General features: G+C 37.8%; 1 protein-coding gene and 1 long non-coding RNA gene across 9 annotated transcripts in view; one reads left to right on the plus strand and one right to left on the minus strand.

Moving 5' to 3' along the window:
* Positions 1 to 19,796, plus strand: part of ABLIM2 (actin binding LIM protein family member 2) — a 136,016-nt gene that overhangs the window by 97,382 nt on the left and 18,838 nt on the right. For 4 of the 8 annotated variants that reach the window (XM_030491446.1, XM_030491449.1, XM_030491448.1 and 1 more), the window contains 5 exons: positions 1,393 to 1,513; positions 8,695 to 8,796; positions 10,051 to 10,104; positions 14,070 to 14,122; positions 14,728 to 14,863. In XM_030491446.1, the coding sequence (XP_030347306.1) occupies positions 1,393 to 1,513; positions 8,695 to 8,796; positions 10,051 to 10,104; positions 14,070 to 14,122; positions 14,728 to 14,863 (466 nt within the window). The remainder of the gene's footprint in view (positions 1 to 1,392; positions 1,514 to 8,694; positions 8,797 to 10,050; positions 10,105 to 14,069; positions 14,123 to 14,727; positions 14,864 to 19,796) is intronic. The other 4 variants (XM_030491450.1, XM_030491451.1, XM_030491454.1 and 1 more) reach the window with 2 other exon arrangements.
* On the minus strand, positions 11,704 to 12,268 carry LOC115610251. Its single transcript, XR_003992165.2, has 2 exons — positions 12,055 to 12,268; positions 11,704 to 11,856 (listed from the first exon to the last, which is right to left on the minus strand). It is a non-coding gene; the product is annotated as an uncharacterized LOC115610251 (long non-coding RNA).

Below are 19,796 nucleotides of genomic sequence, written 5' to 3' on the forward strand. Positions count from 1 at the left end.
GGCATCATCATCTGCAAACTTGTCGCCAGTTTTGTTGCAGGGATTTTTATTAGAGGAAAAGTCCACTGTATCATACAATGGGACACATCATAGACAGTTAACAGTCATTTAAATAACATCACAAGACTTTCTAGAGACATTGCTATACTGCTTGTTAACTCTCTTTGCAAGGGTTTGAGTGAGTATTAAATAATGTAGCTACATTGGGAGGGAAACATCTCAAACTGGGCATAGAGGAGTTGGTGGCAGAATGCCTCAGAACATCCATTGTAAGCTTGGGAAGGCATCAATTGTTCTCTGTTTTTTGGGAGGTGGGGTTGTATAATTTCTTCTGAAATTAAAGGAATAATGCTTCTCACCACTATATAAAACTGATTTTCCATTTTTGAAAATGCAAGCAGTGAGTCTGGGGTGAGGTAGAAGGGACGGAACTCACCTGGACAAGAGAAGAAAAACTGATGATGGGAAAGCATTGTACATCTCTATAGAGTCAAGGATAATCCCGGGGAAGCTAAATGTATCCAAAGATGAATTGTTGGATGTAATGAAGTTGTCCTGATAGCAATCTGGACAATAATTATGGAGCAAAGTAGGATCTCCTGTATGTTTAAATGGTGAATGATCTAGTGAGAGTCATACAGGTGCCTGAAGATATCCCAGTATTCATAACAAGTGACTAGCACTTGCTGTGGTATAGCATGTCTTCACTCACTCCTACTGGAATAGGAAAAGGGAAACATTTTTTGGACTACGACTGTCCATAAGGTTTTAAGTGGTTGAAACCAAGGGTTTAGTGGGAAATGGGCTGTATGACTTGCTTTGCACAATGCTGCAGTATTAATACTAATGCTATATATGAGTGTTTCTGTCAATTATTTAGCTAGTAACGACCATGTCGTAATATGCTACGGTGGGCAATTTATACAGCAGACACAGTCATTTCTGTGATGCAATAAAGCCAACAAATGCTGATTTTTTGTCACCTGTAACCATTATGCATCCATTTGTATGGGTACAAAAGTGACTATAGTACTACCATACTAACCTGATTCCATCTTCCACTCACCTGTGTATGTTCAGAGAATTACACTGTCCTGAAACAACACTTTTACAGTCTTCTGTTCTTTTCAAATTATATTGTCATTTTAAATTCATGTATGTACTGACTTTCCCGGGAATATGACCAGTCTCTGATACTTGGCATAGCTCTTTCAGTCACACTGCAGTGGAGGAGCTTACGGCTGAAAGCCACATCATTTCATTGGGGTTCCATAGAGTGTTACAATAGCATCGACTTCTACACAGCACAGAAACGTGCAAAATCATATATTCTGTCTGTTTCAGAAGTTATTTCTCTTCCCTAATGACACACATTTCCTCTTTTCTTCTCAGGGCGACCAAGATGACAGATCTTTCAAGCAGTACAGGACGTCAAGTCCTAGCTCCGCTGGCTCACTGGGCTATGGTCGCTACACTCCAACCTCCCATTCTCCTCAGCATTACAGCAGACCAGGTAATGAAAAGCACCCTTATTTATTCTCTAGGTTTTTTTACTACTTTATCTTATTTTGTAAGTAAGGTAGGCTCTGGTAGACAGGGGTTTAAGGTGGAGTAGTGGGTTTACAATGATTTATTTACTGTGAACAGAGACTCCCATGGGGAGAAAGAAAACAAGTGCTTCAGGAATGAGCTTCTAAGAAAATGAGAACAGGTGTCTAGAAAGATTGTTTCTATGTAAACAGAAGATAGAACAGTTTAAAGAATTTAGTCCTGGTCCCATCCTGCCTGAAGCTACACATTCAATCCCCAGCTCTTTCAAGGTGTGGTGTGGTAGTTGGGAACGCAAACAAAGCTGAGAGGGTGATTGAGTAACTTCATGAGCCCTTGTACTGCAGATTATGGTCTGTGTCTCCTCTCCACAATGCAAGAGCTGGAGAATGACTAGTGATTCTATTGGCTGGATTTTGAAGGACAAGTTGCTTTAGTTGAGAAGCTTACAGCAATGTTTATTGCAGCTTTGGGCTGTAGTAGCAGCTGCACTAGTGCTCTCATCACACAGAGATCACCTCCTTTTGATCTTTGCATGGGAGTCCATTACAAAAGTCCATTCATATTTGGGCACCGTACAGTTTTATCCTTGGAAATAATCAACAAAATTGATCAGAATCATTCTAATTTTTCTCCACTTCATCATTTCGATGGAGAACACAGAGCATTTATAATTTTTTTTTTTTTTGGGTGTCTTTTAATTTCGTCGGGAATACATTGTAATTATAAACCAGTTTTGTAAATTGGGAGTTCTTAATCTTTCCAGTGGAAATTAAAATTTTATGGATGACAGAAACAGTTTTTACAGGAATTGAATATATATATATAGATAAAGTCTTTGACAAAGTGGAAATGAGACTGAGTATCAAAGATCTGTTAAATAGCAGAAAGATTAGTCTCCACTGGAAGTGTGGCAGCTGTACTATGCTTAAGTTTAGCTGCACACTGTTAAAGCAAGGAGGAAAGATGAAAGAAATTCCAAATTAATTCTAATGTTTTACAGCTTCATTGAAAATTCAGAAGATGGTCATCATTACTGCCACTTCTAATAAATGCCAAAATATATTATCAGGATATTATTACAACAAAGCAAAGAAAGACAACTTTTGAGAATGTTTTCCAAAGTACTTAACCACATGTCTAACTTTCAGAGCTCAAATAACTTCAGGATGTTTCTTCAAATGCTTAAATTAGCCATGCACTTGACTGCCCTGGTGAACTAGATCCTACGAATGTGCACCCGACAGCAGGGAGAACTGGGCCCACTCATGGCACAGTTCTTGGCAGAGATAAGGCTCTCCCCATTTCATTTCATTAGATCCATTATGAGCATATATCATTCCCTCTTGCAGCTTTTGAATATGCAGATTTTCCCCTGAGTGCAGCTATGCTTTTTGTGGTACCTTTTCTGGAATATTTTCTGATGCATTACATTATCAGTGTTTTCTGTAATATTTTTTCTGTCTGTGGAAAGCCCGTGTCCCTTGGCCAAATACATAGTATGGCCACTGTGCTGTTTTTAGCAATAACTAGAGAAAGATGAAGTCTCACATATAAACTATATGTTTTCTAAGCATCAGGAGGAAAATGTTCCTGGAAAAAAGGATGGCATTGTAATTTGCGGCTTTCAGTAAGTGAACTAAATAGTTTATTTTCACTTACTCTCTGTTGCCCCCAGCTGGTACTCAGAGTCTTGGTACCAGTAGCTGCATCTCTCTGCCCCAACACCCAAGCCTTACATCTACATTCAGACATCATTACATCCCTTTCTTCAAAGGTAAGGTCCAGGAATGCAAAAACGTGCTGTGATACTGTAGACTTATTCAGATGTGTTTCACTTTTATGTCTGTGCAAGCATGGCTTCCACTTGGATAAAATTTGTCTTAATTTTGTGCAAGTGCTTTCTTGATGTATTGTGTAAATTTGAAGAACTGAGTGGGTATGGGGCTTATTTTTGCTTTTTTTTTCAGTGAGCATTAAGTGTATTTCCAAGGGATGGAGGGAAGGAATTAGCTTCCATAATGAAAATAAGGGAGGGAATAATTTGGAAATCTGTTTGTTCTAAAATGTAGTGCTTACCTTTACCTTATTTTGGTGGTGCTAAATAAATATTATAACCATATGATTGGATCCAACACTGGATGATCAGTTATCTAATCTTTTAACCTACTTTTAGATATTCTTCATATTATTTGTAGCATTACCAAAAAATATGCCAGATAAGCTGGTTAAATCAATAAAGCTGCACTGATTAACAAATAATCCGTGCCTAAAACAGAGTAACTGAATCTATTCTCCTTGCCATTATTATTTTTATTATTATTATTATTTTTTGCAGTGGATGTTAACTTTGAAAGAACTCCATGTTCTGATGAGACAGTACAGGGGAATGCCATGAACGTTTGAGTCAAAGGCTACTTTTTTTTACCTAGTTAGTTAAATGTCAGAAAGAGGAGACATTCAGCTACCCCATGTGTCTTCCCCTGAGTCTGTCCTCTCTAATGACAATATCAGCGGGGTGGAGACATGAATGGCAAACATTTTCAGAGCCTGTTCCTTGACTTTCATGTACTGTTTGATTTAATAAAGCAAAACTGTTCTTGCTGCCGTAACATTACGGAAGAGGAAGTGACCCTCTGCAGGAACCAGACTTGCAAACTCAACTGAATAGCAGGCACTCATTGCCTTTGGAAAAATAATGGATGCATATTCATTGCGCCCTAACACATCCAGAAAGAGCTCTGCCCACAGTCAGCTGAATTTCACTGGTATAAACAAGAACAGAATCAGGCTCGAGTCTTCCAAATATGATCCCTGAGAGAAAATTTGGGAGGAAAAAGCTGATGAGATTGAACTATTTGTTGCCATTTTAAAATCTACCTGAAAAGCTCCTTCCCACAACCACAAAGCAGTCACCCACACACACATTTCTGGAAGGCTGGCACATACCCTGGTATTCTCTGAGGCACTACTTGAGCAGTTTTTTGATCTGTTCTCTAAATTTGGATGATGTTATCCAACCTGATGTACTGAGTAAGGAAAAACACTTTCGTGTGCTGCAGTGCATGATTTTGCTGTATGGAAAGCTCTTACTCGAAAGCCCGCCTGCAGTTGCTTAGCAGCACTCTTAAAATGAGTTTCTGTTCAGTGCTACCTGCTGTTGCTCAGAGCAACAACAATTACTTAGTGCTTCTGTTTGGAGAAAGAAATCCTCTAGTGGCACCTCCTTGTGCCCAAACAATTATTAGTAATGTGATCAAAATGATGTTTTGCAATTCTGAAGCACTTTTTATCAAGGAGCTGAAATATTTTGCAAGCAGTAGCTTATAGTGCCTCACAGAGCTCCTGGGAGGCAGGTGAGCCTGGTTATCACTTTCCTGTATAGGTAACCTGAGCCCTGCAGAAGTTGCATAGATTACCTCCTGGTTTACAGGGATTTAATGTCTTAGTCCAAAAGGAGTCAGATTTGTCCCTATCCTCTTCAAGGTCTCTTAATTCCTCTTTCTGAGTTGCAGACTGTATTTTTTTTCCCTTTATCTTATTTTCAGTTTTAAAAAAATGAAATCAAGCTCATTTAAAAAAAATTATTAAATCCAAAAATCATACACTACTTAATAATACTGGAAGTAATCTTTGTAAAACCAGCACTCCACAGTTGCTTTAAAAATGTTTCTTTAGGCTTCCAGGAGACAGAAAATGTTAATTTCCCTGGAGAAATTAAAACCGGCAGAATTTTTCTTTTGATTTCAATGACTTTGTATCATATTCTTCCAGAGAATTTCATGGTTCATCATTTTTCCAGTGAAAAATATGATTACCGAGTTCCTGTTCTTTCTTCAGTATGCTGTAGTCAAGCTCCCATGAAGTGTAGTAGGGTGAGCTGTTCTTTATCATGCAGACATGTGATTTAGTTATGCTCTTTTAAGGATTTTTGTCTTGGAATGTCCTCAAAATAAATCCTCTGAAAACCTCACTTCAAGAAAGCTTCACAGTTCACTGTCATAGAGTGCGATATTCCTAGTACCTACATTTGGTGTAACTCTTGAGGTGATGGAGTCAGTGAGCCGTGCTGAGCCCTGCTGAAAAATACTTACTTAAATCATGGTGGAAAGTATCTTGCCTTTCTAGTGCACAGCTTCCCATTTATGTGGCTTTGAAAGCTTGAAAAGAATTAGTCATCAAACTTCAAAAAACTTTGTCTTGCTTAATGCACAATGTGCAGAGATATTAAAGGATTCAGTTTCAGGAGTAGGCTCTGACATCTCCCTCATCAGGCCAGTGGTATCTGTTTGTTGTTCAATCCTGAACTTAGACAGCTCTTAAAGTAACTTGTTATCAAATTTCCCGTCCTCCCAGATAAGAGAAAAGCTGACAAGGAAAGAGATATAAACAATGTTATACTTTTCCTGACAATCCCTTGAAAAGGGAGCACGGTCTGAGCTCTGGTCAGTTGGCTACACAAACACAAGGTTAAGAGCTGCCTACCCTGTCAGCAGCCAAAAGACACAAGGAAGTTTTTGTGGTTGACACTCAAGTTCAAAGTAAGATTCTTTCCAAGTTACACAAAATCCAGGGAAGAGTTCATGATTCTGTTTTTTGCTCTGCACTGACCAGTAGAGCAGATCACAGCCTGCAGCTTCTTGTGGCAAAAGACAAACCCAAATGTTTGAAAAATCACTCTTTGGGGATAGTTGTAATTTCTCTGAGACCTTCTTTGAAGTTCTTCTTCAGTGTATACCAGGGAAATCTTGAAAGAGAGAGATTCTTGGTGATGTTTCTTTTGAGAGATTTTAATTACAGACTAGGTGAAATGACTGTCTGTAGTACCATCACATGAACTTTCTACATGGGTCTTCAGTTTGCTTTGTTATTAAATACTTTTTTTTGTATGCAAAAAGTGGAATACAACTTCTCTTGTGTGTTTGTCCAAATCAGTGGCAGAATTAAAGTTTAAATGAGCATCAGCTTGTATGAGTGAGCCTTTTCCCTCATTTCATCCTTAATTCTTCCCTTTTGAGCAAGTTAGAGGTGATGACTTTGCAGACCACTCCACACAGATGATCCTTGCATCAAGCAGTTTGCAGATTTGCTGTCCACTAGTGCTTGTGCTTGTATTCTGTACTCTTAGAAGTTTATTCCTCTTAATCGATGCTTCCTTCTGATTCCTTGCTGACCTATCCTATCCCTGAAGAAGGACTCTCTAGGTGTGTACTATAGCAGCACCTTGGGGTCACTGCTCAGTGAAGTGATTATTCATGCAGGTCATATATGATTATACATTTTTAATAATATGCTAGTTTTTAAGTAAATTAGGAATTAATACACTGTGAAAATCACTTGAAAACTTTCCTTTTCTTTTTAAATTAAAAGATTCCAATAGTAACATCACATTTGAATGAATGACAAGTTTTTTAAGGGGTTTGGAGTCATAAGGGACCTTGCTTAAATAAGTGTGTACCACTGCTCTTTGCATTCAAACTGGGAGTGACACTGAGGCTTCTTCCATTTAGTAGGGATGGCCAGGCATCTGAGCAACAAGCAGCAAAGAAAGAGGGAATTAATAAATGTGCATTGAAAACCTGTCACTACTTCTTTCCTTCCAAGAGCAAAGCAGGAATCAAGAAACCGAATAACTGCCTGCTTCCTTGTCTGAGGACAGCTGGACTTCAAGGTGATGGTGGTACACCAGGATTTTAGTAATTCCATAATTCTCCCCTTACCGTTTGGAAGGACCAGAGGCTATCAGCACGTGCAGTTGTGATTTCAGCTCTCAACTGCTCAGATTACATTTTTTCAAGGAGAAATCTCTTTTATTGACTACACAATGGTAACAGCTGAAAAATTTTGAGTTCTGATTTTTCACCAACTGTAAGAATAACAGGCACACAATTTAGAACGGATTAGTTAGTGTATCATCATGAGATATACAGCACACTCTTCTGACCTCATCTGGCCTGTTTGTGCTCCTGCTGGACACAGTGGCACTACCCAGCTGACTTCAGTGGTGCATGTCAAGGCTGGCTTTGCTGATAGACCTAAGACCATGCACCCACTGTTTGTCAGCAGAGGCAGAGACCATCTCCATGGGCATGGCCTAGAAAGTTGTGGTAATCCAGTAGTTTTATGGTTATAAAACTTCCCCTCCCTGAAATCGGAACTCAGTTACAGATCTAGTATCCCTGAGCTGCTGCACGTTCTTTACCCTAAAAAAACTTGCTATTATTTCATCCTTACTAGCCATTAAATTTGTGCTCCATCTGCACTAAAACAATAACAGTGAATTAACAACCATTTTATGTTAGAATAAATGTCATGTTTGGCTTCAAGTTGCTTAACAGTGCTGTAAACTAATAGGATTTTACAAGTCCCAAAAAAGTAGAGCTTTACTTTTTTGTTTGCCAAGCAGCACTATAATGCCATAGAGTGTGCTTCTGGGAAATAAGCTAAGAAGAAATAAGTGGCACCTAATGAGCATTTGACAAAACAAGTGTAAAAATGAATACACATCAATCCTATGTATATCTTGAAATTTGGTGAAGTGACTATGGCATTATAGATCTATGACTTGATAATCCAACCTTGTTTGCATAAATAGAGCTGTGGCATGTTACCTGTGGGAAAAGTTTTCAATTAAGAACCAGATTTCAACATCTGTTTTTGTCACTGATATATGCAAGAATATTTTATTTTACTGGAACATCTGGTTTTTAGTCTAGTCCTGCTCTGAGATAATTTAAACACCACTGAATGATTTCATTACTGGTTTCAGGGCAGGCCATGAGCCATAGCATTAAATTTGTAAAAAACTTGATTGATAGATTATTCAGTTAAGGCTATGCAAAACACATTGCAAGGCTGTGGAAGTTCTTACCCTTTTATTTTCTTCATTGAAGTGCTGTTAAAAGAGAAGCTTTAGTTTCAAAGTGGGGCGGTTTAATCTGATATTATCTTTCAGATGTTCATTATCGATGAGATGCTCAGAGACTAAGCCAATACACTGTGCTGAAAAATAATGGGCTTCACAAAAAACATATATTTAAAACTGTTGGATTAACAAGTCATTCTGAACAAGCTTTTATGCTTGAAATACTCTACTTTGCTTTCCATTTTTTCTTTTATCTGCTTTCTTTGCTCTTCCCCTTGGAGGCAGTGAAAGTGGTCGGAGCACTCCAAGCTTATCCATGTACTCAGACAGCAAATCTTCACCTTCTGTCTATCAGCAGGCTCCTAGGCATTTCCATATCCCAGGTAGGCACTCACTGCTTAGCTTTTGATCTTCAATTGCTGGCACCTGTTTATTCTCTTCTGAATGTAATTCTTTTTTTCATTGATCTGTCAATTTGAACTTCAAGAGAAGAAAATGTCTGATAAGTGCAAATCTGTTACCTGTTACCTTCATCTCAGAAATAAAGAAGTTAGAGAGCTGTGTGCTTGTGGATGTTAAAAAAGAAAGTGTTAGAGGAGGCACGCAGTGACAAGTGTTATTAAGCCTACAAAGGTACAATTATTTATAGTGCCATGGCTGCATAGGTCTTGAATTTGTGTGCAGGAGGGAAGGCTGAAGGGTTTTTTTGGTTTTGGTTTTTTTCCTTATCCATCTACTCTCTGAATTAGAGTCATATTAAAATAGACTTTGAAAATAGCTGGAAGACTTTAAAACTCCAGGAGGCTCACTGTGGCTATGTCTTTGCATATGTACGATACTGTTTTCAAGTTCACATTCAGTCAGCAAGAGCATTAAATTTATGTCCACACTGTTTAGCTTTTTGACTGCTAAGCACATCTACCTGCTCAGTGGAATAACTTATTCATTTTTAGCTCAAAGGGCTAACGTTTCTGTAAAGAAACCATAATTAGGAATTGTATCTGCTAAGGTCTGTAATACTACGTAAATCTGATGTCTGTACAATGTGATATGAGAACCCTGGACTGTGGCTCTGGGGACTTTAAAAAAAATCCTAGAAGGCTGAGTTAGCTGTACAATTCAAAATATAGGCAAATTGTAGGATCTTCTGTAAGAATATTGAGCATTTCAAATATAAACATCTATATCTGAACATGTACAGTTTTCATAATTAGTGGAGAAATTCCTTTTTCAAGCGTGCCTATAACAGTAGTCTGTACTTGTATATGAGTTTTATTTTAAGTAGTGGCAAGTATAGCCAGTCTCCTTTTGTTGTCTATGAAATATATATTGGTAGCACAGATGTAACCACCTGCATTTCAGCAAATTGACGCCATTCAAGGTGTCTTGAAGCACTTTGAGAAATTTAGGGGGGATTATGCTGCGTAGATAGGTATAGCCAATGTTTTAAATATATAAAGATGATGCATAAAGCTTCGTTCTCTTGTAATAACCAGTGAATGACAAACCACTGAATGAATGTTCAAGTCTTTGGGGAAGTGTTTGTATTTTGAGTGTTGCTGAGAGGAGAACGAGCAGCATTGTCTGAATTGCTTTCTTACTCTTTTATTCTTTCCTTTCTCTTTCCTCTTCCTCAGACACTGGCGTAAAAGATAACATCTATAGGAAACCTCCTATCTACAAACAGCATGGTACAGTCTGCTTTTCTCTGTTGCAGCTTTATCTACATGTCTTTGTAGAGAAATGCATATTGACTTCCAAATTAATTTGCTGTAGTCTTTGCATTTCATTATGTCCCTATAATCTCAAATAGAAAAGGAAGAAAAGTAATGTGAAAATTAAATAGCATTTTATATAATATGCCATCCAAGGATTCAGTAAGTTCTCTAAAACTTGAATAATGATACTTTGATTTTTCTTGGTAATTCAGAGCTTATACTAGCTTCAAAGCAGGTTTCTCATTTATGGAATGCTACAAAACATGTAAATGTTGAAGGTTGCTCTCCTGTTTTCAGACCATGCTTTGGGATACCTAGTTTTTTTAAATAATTCTGACTTCTACATTGCTGGGGAAAAAAATGTTCATTGATAATTGGTGTATATGAAATACCTACTTTTCATCTGCAAGTTCTTCAAGCTATAAAACATCAAGAATAAATGTAGTCACACCATGACTACAAATTCAGTAGGAACAAATTCAGTAGCTGATAATATCAGCAAGATGTGATTGGAAAACCTTTGGTAGACCCAGCAACAAGATTGCTGTCTGAGTTTCTAAACAACACAAGAAATATGTGATGTTTTCTGCCACTGAGAATCTGACTTAAGACCCTAGTAAATGTGAAAAATAGAAATATAAAGTCTGTGTTCTTCTATTAATATTTCACTAATGAGCATCACTGTGTTGCTGTCAGTGCCTGCCTACTATGTTCTCAGTAATGTTTGACAATGATCTTGCTTTGTGATACAGGATTAGTAATAGGGAATTCATTTTCCCAAAATGAATTCCACCATTCTTTGGAAACAAATATGTGTGGATTCTGCTGCAATAAGGGTGCCTGAAAAGTGCAAAAGTTTTAAAAATTATGCTTTCAGGTAGTTACCATCTTTATGCTATCTTTCATGGAAAACAACAGTTATTTCTGGTTTGGATGAAGTTCTAGTTTGGCTCTGATACAGCAATAGAAGGAAAATTGTCAGCTAATGTCTCCCAACTCAGTGAGTCAGCCTGTGCATGTTCACTGTAACTGGTACTTTATGCTGAAGTAACTGCACATTCAGATCATCCAGATTTAGATAACCTCTGTGGTTTTTCTGGGTATGGTTTTGAGCAAAGCAAGACTTGCTAATGTTTCAGTGCACTTTAGGTGTTGGTCTTTCATAGACATTTTCTGCTCACAGTGTCCTAATCTTGGACAAACTAATGTTACCTCTCAGGCAAAAAGATAGGATCTGTTTGGTTTAGTGCTTGATTTAATGTAATCTTTCCACCTTATATTCTGCCCAAGCTCTCTAATTCCTTCTTGTCTTTAGATACACAAATCACTTGAGGCAAGTACTCAGGCTGAGGAAAAAAAAAATGCTACTGACAAGGGAAAAAAAATTGCATATTGTAGTGGTGTTTGGTAAGATCATGAGCAAATGCAAACTTAAAATCATCTGGTGTAAATCAGCATAGCTTCACTGATTTACACAAGCTGACAGTATGGCTCTGATGTCCTGTATCCTGGCCATATCGTTTAATTTTATAGACTTTTTTGGTTTGAAAAGAGGATTCTAAGCAGCAGCGGTTTTTTCTTCCAGGCAAGGCATTTTTATTTCAATTTTCCATCCATCAGATATGCAGTCGAAGTCTGGATTATGTCAGTTTTGCACTGCTGGATGGAGTTGTTCCTCATAATCACTGGAGTGAGCCGAGAATTAAATTATCAAGTCAGCAATTTCTGTAGGTTAACAAAGATATATGTTTTAAACTTCATTTTATAGATTATAGGTGTTCTGAAAGGTTACATTGAAAATACACACTTGTTTTTCTACTGAAGAGCAAACCATAACTTACTCTAACTCAAACAAACAAAAAAAAAATCAGTGAGCTTTCCTTTCAATAAAAAAGAAATTAAAAATAAAACAATAAATCTTACCTTTTATTCTGGAAGAACCTCCAGCTAAAGCATGAACACGTGAGCAGCTGATGATTCAGCTCCTTAAGCTAACGGGATACTGAACTAATACATGCTGAAAAGGAGCCAGAGAACATTCCTTCGTTGAAGAGAGCAAGTTTGAACAAACAAGCACAAAAATGTTCTTTACAACAAAAAGTGCAAGGAGCTCTTCCAGAACATTTGGCTTTAAAGGTTTCAGTTACAGCAGTGCCCAACAGATTTGCTGTAGCTACAGCTTCTGTGTTTCTATTGTAAACACCCAATTCCAGAATGAAAAAAGGTGGTGGAAAAATGGGGCATATGAGAGATCAGGCTGAGACCTGGAGTCAGAAAGTGAAGAGTGCAGGAGCCTACCAAAACATCAGTGAACCAGTTTTAAGTACTTCTTACAATGTAGGGACTTTATTCTTCACCTGTCATATATGGATATTTCTTTCTATTTATTTCTTGGAGAAGCAGTTTTCCATCTTGGGAAAATGCTCTCATCAGGATGCTATTAACTGACTGTGAAAACCTTGAGTTTTGTCATAATTTTATTTTATGACCCATCTTTGTTTTGCCACATTAAATTGAGAAAAAAAAAAAAAAAAAAAAAAAGAAACAATAACCCAACTCTAGAGTTGCAGATTTTCTCCTCTAACCCACAGATTTTTCCCTTACAATTTGTCATTTTTTTTGAAGTATCACCTCTTCAGCAAAACCACTTAAGGTCTGGATGTGATCTGTATGATGGCACCAGAAAATGAAACAGAACAGCACTGAGATGCTTATGGTGGTGGCCTTTTGCCCATGTTGTTTAGATAAAGGGCAGATCCTCTCCTAACATGCTGGTGGGGAAATGGGACAGAGTTGTTCCCGACTTGCTGGGGGTGTTGCAGCACTTCTGATGGTGCAATTTAATCTCCTTGCCTCTGTCTCTGAGAACCTAATCTGAGCCTTTTGTGTTATCATACTATTTTTATTATTAATAAATATGTTTTCTGGCTACATTGCATTGCATGGGGCTCTTGTGTTGCCGTTTTACTCAAGCATTGCAGACAATCCCTTGCTGTGATGACTTCTCATGGGTTTAAAATTAATGCTAGATCACTGCATTGCTCCGGTTTTGTACCATTAAAGCCCTCCGCAAAACAACATCAAGTAGGCAAATAGGACTCAAATTTTGTGAATTTATCTGAAATGATGTGAAATTTGGTGCAAAATCTTTCTGCAAGTTTCTGAGGTGTAACTCTGTGTCTGGAATGCTCTGGGACATAAAAGGCAAGGAAAAACACATTTGATGGTTGGGGACTATCTAATGAATAGCTTTTAGGTTTTCCTTTTTTCTCAGCAAGATGGAAAGTTACAAGACAACAAGCCAATAGTAAAATACCAGCAATATTTTCTTCTTGTTGTTGAAGGTCTCTTTAAGAGGGCAGTATAGTCAGAAAAGAGGTTGGTCAAAGAACTGTGAATTCTAGAGCCTGACACAGTCTCTCTTGCTGATTTCATGAAGAAGTAATACCAAATTTGTTCCTATCTTATTTGCCATCATTTCCTATCATCCATAGGAGGCCCAGGTGTGCAGACCACAAAATATCTATGTAAACCATAGGTACTTTCATGGTCATGGTAACACAGAAGAATGGGGAAATGACCACACTGTGTGCAGTGACAATATAAATCTGTCCCTAAATTATGATGTAGGTTTTTTCCCACCAATTATTCCTTCAAAGTAGTTTCTTCCTAAAAAGATAGGTTTGAAATCCAGCAGGAATAGATTGTCTAAATTCACTGCATACCTGGAAGATGAGTATTAGTATAATAATTTCAAAATAATTTGAATAATTCTGTGAAATTACAGCTCTACACATCAAATTTCCTGCCCAGGAAATTTTTTTCTTGTTTCTTTCTTTTTATTATTATTAACTCTTAAAAACATTTGGAACAGTCAAAACAGAAGACAAAAAAAGATGTAATGTGTTCTAATTTTTAAAATTAACTTAATCTTCCAGCAGCAAGAAGATCAGAAGGGGAGGATGGAAGCTTGGATCAAGACAGTAAAAAGGTATTGATGAGAAAGAACAAAAGGGAGTAGTTTATTGATCTTTTTTGAAGCAAGTGTTTTTTTAAACATATTCATATGTAAAGGTATTCGTTCACATAACTGAAATAATCATTTAGGTCTTTCCAAGGAAATAAAGAAAAGCTTAATCTCTCACCCAGAGGGTTTAGAATATACATTCTACGATAAAGAAAGAAGTAGGGATATTGAGATTAAAAGCAATAAGCTCATGGATTTTCACTCAGTATATACATTGGTGATTCAGTTAAGCTTGCGGACTTTTACTTAGGGTGCATATTAAGCATAGAAGAAAAATGTTAGCAGCAGATTAGTTACAAGAAAATGATTGCATCTTCTAAAGTGGGGCACAGTGTGCAGCTTAAGTAACAGAGAAACTACCCTCAGCCTAGCTGGAAGTTAAATGTTTCTGGTAGCTGTGATGTCTAAATCATGATATAGTCAACTTTTACAATTTGATAAAAGATGCTACAAGTTGCACTGAGCATAAACATGCTCTCAGTTCACTAGACTTCCATGACAGGCAAGGTAGGAGAACTTCATTCAGATGTTAAGTCCTGAATCTTGTAACAGGCTTTTACTCTTTCCAGCTAAAGACCAGTTGGCTTATTCTGAAAGGGGATACAGACACCAGAACTAACTCCCCGGATTCAGACACACGGTCTCTGTCTCTGGCTGCTGACAGAGAAAACTTCCCAAGGGCACAGGAGACTGCTGGCTACTCCAGTGAGTACTGCATCCCTTGGCCACCAGTGCTGTCAAGTTGGAATGTGGCAAAGGAAGGTGGCCCTGCTGCAACCTAGTCCACACAGCTCTCCAGTTGGCTTTCTGTTTCATCTCTCTATCATAATTACACCTCTCTGTCAGTTTGTTTTGCTGTGGCTTTGTAAGCATTCAGTGCCTTCAGATTTCGGTAGTGAAACTGTTTATAGTTTTATGTTAGTGAAGGAAACAGCATTGTTTCTACAGATGCTGTATTGTCTCTTTGAAGAGCAGACGTTCTTTATCACAAAAACCTACCCCTCATTAGTACATAAAATGTCCTATCTATTTTCAATAGATGGGATGGTAGATTGTTGACTTGTGCTAATAACTCCTTCATTCAAATTATGGAGTTTGAATATCAGTAGAGCCATTTCTTCTGTATCATGATAAGCATAAAGAACACTTTGCTCCAAAGGTTAACTTAGAATAGGCATTTTTTGTTATCACTCACAGTTATATCTGTAAGTTCACAGAAATCTTGCAAGTGGAATAATGGGATAATTTCGTTATTAACACTGGTCTGAAGACAATATGCTCATGCTAGCTGTCAGTACCAAAAGCATGGTCTACACATTTCTTACTCCACATTTCAGCAAGTCAGGAGGTGAAGAAAATGGCCATCAGAGTTGGGTCCGAATATTACATTTAGATTACATAAACAATTAAAAAAAATAGGTTAAATGAATTTTAATAGATAACTGGGCCGTTCCTCTTCCTGCGTCCTCCACTCTACCACATGGCTGTAGCAGGTCATCTGAGGTAAACAAGTTGGGGAAGCAGTTTTCCAAAAGAATGCATCCAATGCAAGGCATGTCTGGCAGCAGAACTAGGATGTCAGTCTTGTGGGCATTTTGGTAATATGATAGCTGGCTCCATCAGCTTATATTAAGGAAATTATGGCTTAGCTATGCAAGGAACAGGAAAAACAGATGGTACAAAGTCTGTCACAAGGCTGTAACAAGATAAAGAAAAGTTATTTTGAATCATCCATCTCACTGGCTAAATTGAAGGGATTTGATACCTTAATCCTCCTTAATTCCTTATTTTAAGGAATTCCTTAATTCCTTAAAACTGGACATCGCATACATGTGCACAAGCTGTATTGTAGGATTCGCCTGTGCGAGGGAAACTGAGTCTGACTACCTCACACACCTGACATCTAAACCTTTCATTGTAATGCACACATTGGGTGTGTTTGGGAGCTTCCTGGAGTTGATCTAATGCTTTTCTATAGTCCTATTTTCTATAGTTCTATTGATCTAATGCTTTCTATGATAGTCCTTGTACACAAGTTTTAAGTATGGAGGAGTATGTAGCAACCAAGAACTGTGTTACACAGGAACAACACACAGTGTCAATGTCACTCTTCTATACCAGCATTTCTTTTATGGTATTTGTTTGGGGGGTTTTTATTACTATTATTATCTTGGAATGTGGAGCTATAAGAAGTAGAAATGCAAAAGGTGGTTCACACCTCTGTCAGTGTCAATATTACCTCTGTGCCAATGCAATATAGGTTGTGTTCTTCATTTTCCATTGCTTTTTGTCAGCAGTTCTCTGTCCCTCCTGAAAATTGGCCCTGTTACCCAATAAGCAGCCATAGAGAAATGAAACTGAAGTTTTCTCTTCCTGACATTTACATTTCCTTTTTTTTTCTTTATGATTTTATTCAGCCGCCTGACTGTTTTAATATCCATGGACATCCTATGTAATTTCTTCTTTACTCAGTGTTTCCCTACTTAGTTCTGAATATCTGTAGTCTGTCACATGCTCCATTGGCCATGGAAAAGTAGCTTCTCTGCCTTTTTCACTTATGATTGAGAACGCTGACATTCAGACGCATCTCTGTGGCAATAGTCAGTGAGTATCAGAGAAAATACACTTTTGGGGTATAGTTTTGGTGCCAAGTGGTTACAGGCAAAGTGGAGGGGGTTAGCAGGCATCAGACTGTGAATCTCTGGTGATGTGTCCAAGCATCCTGTGCAAACAACCCTGTGTACAAATGACCCTGCATTCATCTGTGCAACCTCTGAGTAAACCAGAGAAAGTTTATTCTGCTCTGGAAGATATTTGGCCACATTACATTAGCTATATGCCCAGAAGAATACATCTAACAACAAAACACACCAGTACAAGTCTTGTATAATTAGCAGGCATCTAGAGTGGAGCTTGCATCTCCTTACATCTGCCTGTGTAAATGTGTTTTGTTTCTGTATTTGTAGATGTTTAATAATTAATCATTTACCATAACTCATTATTTCAAGTGTTGCATGTTTAGGAAAGCAGACAGCTGGCAGGGCGCATAACCCAAGTTGTTCATGTGCCCCTGATGTGCTGAGAGGCAACCTCAGAATATCCAGGTTAAAGTCAATATCGTACTGGGAAAAGCAGGAGCCATACCCATGCAGAGAGTAGCTGATGTTCAGATAGTGCCTAATTAGAGAGAAAGATTGCTTTATCTTGGCCAGTTACTCCAGAAAATTTACTGTAATGGTTGGATGTGATAATGAGCAGTATGTGGTTGTTGGCTTCTAGTATTGTATTTTTCCTTTATATTGAAAAAAAAAAAAAAAGGGCAAAATAAAAAGTGTTTAACTTTGTAACTAAGTTCATGGGAAACAGAAGCTAAATGAAATACTGTTCTCAGTGGAGTCGGTGGGTCTTGCCAGCTTGTTTTGGGCTATTGCAGCTTTATTCGTCTGTTGGGTTTCTTCCAGCCGGCCACAGGAGGTCTCTTGTGCCCGCAGCAGTGGCTCAGCTCTGGCAGCCTAGAGGCAGCTCCTCAGCTGCGACCTGCTGGAGTGAACCCCATTTGCTTTCAAAATAGGCTTTACCTTGGTGCATTTTAGAACAAAACTGTCTCACCCATTTTCTTTGTAGGCAAGAGGCCAAGAAATTGAACTCTGCACTGATGTTCAATACCAGCATCTTCTTCCAGGCAGGAGCAGAGATGATAGTTCTGTTGCACATAGATTCATTCTACCTCACACTATTAAACTCTTTTCCCTCTGGTGTCACTGCCATTCGAATAACAGGCAATGTTAAGTTTCTAGTTTCCAAACCAGAATAGCCACATGATCCATCTAATTCAGTAGTCAGCCCTACATCCCTGTATCAGACGTGGAAACCCCCTGCGAGGCTGAAAACAAAAGTTCTGCTTGTAGTTGATACCACTCCTCGATGGTGGTTGATTATGTTTCTAAAACATCTCTTGCTTTTATAAATCATCTTAATTTTACTAGCTTAAATAAGTGAAGTTTATCAAGCTTACTTTCCTGTCATGAGCTTTCATTGCCCCAGTTATCCTGTAGGCCATTGACCTGGTGGAGTTAATTTAGCCTACTTGAACACGGATGAACAAGAGCAGCACAAAAGATTCCTCCAGGATCAACTGTCACTGCCTGAAAATACTATCTTTTCTATATTTTTTAAATCAGTATTCAGGAAGTTTAAATCAATTCCCACATCCCAACTAAATAACAAATATTTTCAGGTTTTACTATAAAAGCGTAGCTAGGAATTAAGAGTTGTAGTCTCCATAATATCGCTGTGATCCAGGAGCATCACTTGGTTTAGCTGTTCCTAGGATTTTCCCTCCTAAATAATACAGATGGGTTTTTTTTAAACCCCTTTCACAAGCCACATGGAATGAAAACAAAGCAATACAAATTATATAGAGGAGAAATCCCAGATGACTAAAACAAAGATTAATGAGATTGAATTAACTTTACTACATAGAGTTAACCATATTAACACTAATATGATTCTGAAAAGTTTGTACAGTACAGTACAGTACCTGTACAGTAACACCACATATATAACAAAATACGTGAAAGGACAGACTTTTCAAACTTTTGTGCTTTTTTAACACTTATATTAGCAACTCAAGGTCATCTTGTGATTGAGCTGTATATCTAAGCTGTATCCTTCACCATCATTTCCAAATTATGAGCTCTCAGCTTAAACTGTAAAAGTTTGGGGTATTTATTAGTCCACAAGTGCATGACTTTTCCCATGAATTATTAAACCTTATCAATTTCTATTACATTAATGTTCAAGGTTATCCCAGTTCTTTATGATATCACAATCCTCCTCCTGCCTCAGTGCTTTGTAACTCTGTATAGACAGGAAAGTTTATTAGCCCATAACTATTTTTGGTGTCCAGGATATTAGTTAAAACATGAGGTAATTTCAACTCAACGCCAGTCCATGCTGATGCATTTCTATCAGCTCTGTTGAGTTCTCACTACCCATTTCTTTAATTTCATTATTTCCTTACTGACTCTACAGTTCCTCTGATAAACTCCATCTTCTCCAGATTTGTGTTTAATTCCATGTGCAAATATGAAACACTTTAATGACATCACATCAGATGAGATCTGATAAAATTTATGATGTGCAGAAGTCATTTCTCTTAAAGAAAGCTACCACGCAAATCTGTCAATGTGTCTTTAACTTATGTCAAACCAATTAAAATCTATGTGAATATAATTGATTTTCTGTTTACTTCAATGTTTTTATTCAGTCTTTCCTTAAGTTTTCTGTTGGGAGCAAACTAGTAGCTCTTTATTACCTTTTTTCCCTTCTTGAACATAAAAACTATAGTTGCAGTTCTCCAATGGTAACAGGTATTGGACTTGCAATTCAATGTGAGTTTATTGCTCTCTGTTTAAGTACATTATGTGCTTTGAATTATGTTTCCATCACACCTGTGATTTGTTGGCGTACCCTTCCTCCTTTAGCTTTCCCCCCCTTACTGAGTACTCTACCTTTTGTTCCTTAAAACGGAGGTGAAATACTCTTTCAGTGTTGGATCCCTACCTAGGTTACCTTTCACCTCTGCTGTATACTGACATAGTGTAACTCCCAGTGATCCCATTTCTTCTTTCTTTGT

Source organism: Strigops habroptila, chromosome 7 (assembly GCF_004027225.2).
Source record: "Strigops habroptila isolate Jane chromosome 7, bStrHab1.2.pri, whole genome shotgun sequence".
NCBI lineage: Eukaryota > Metazoa > Chordata > Aves > Psittaciformes > Psittacidae > Strigops > Strigops habroptila.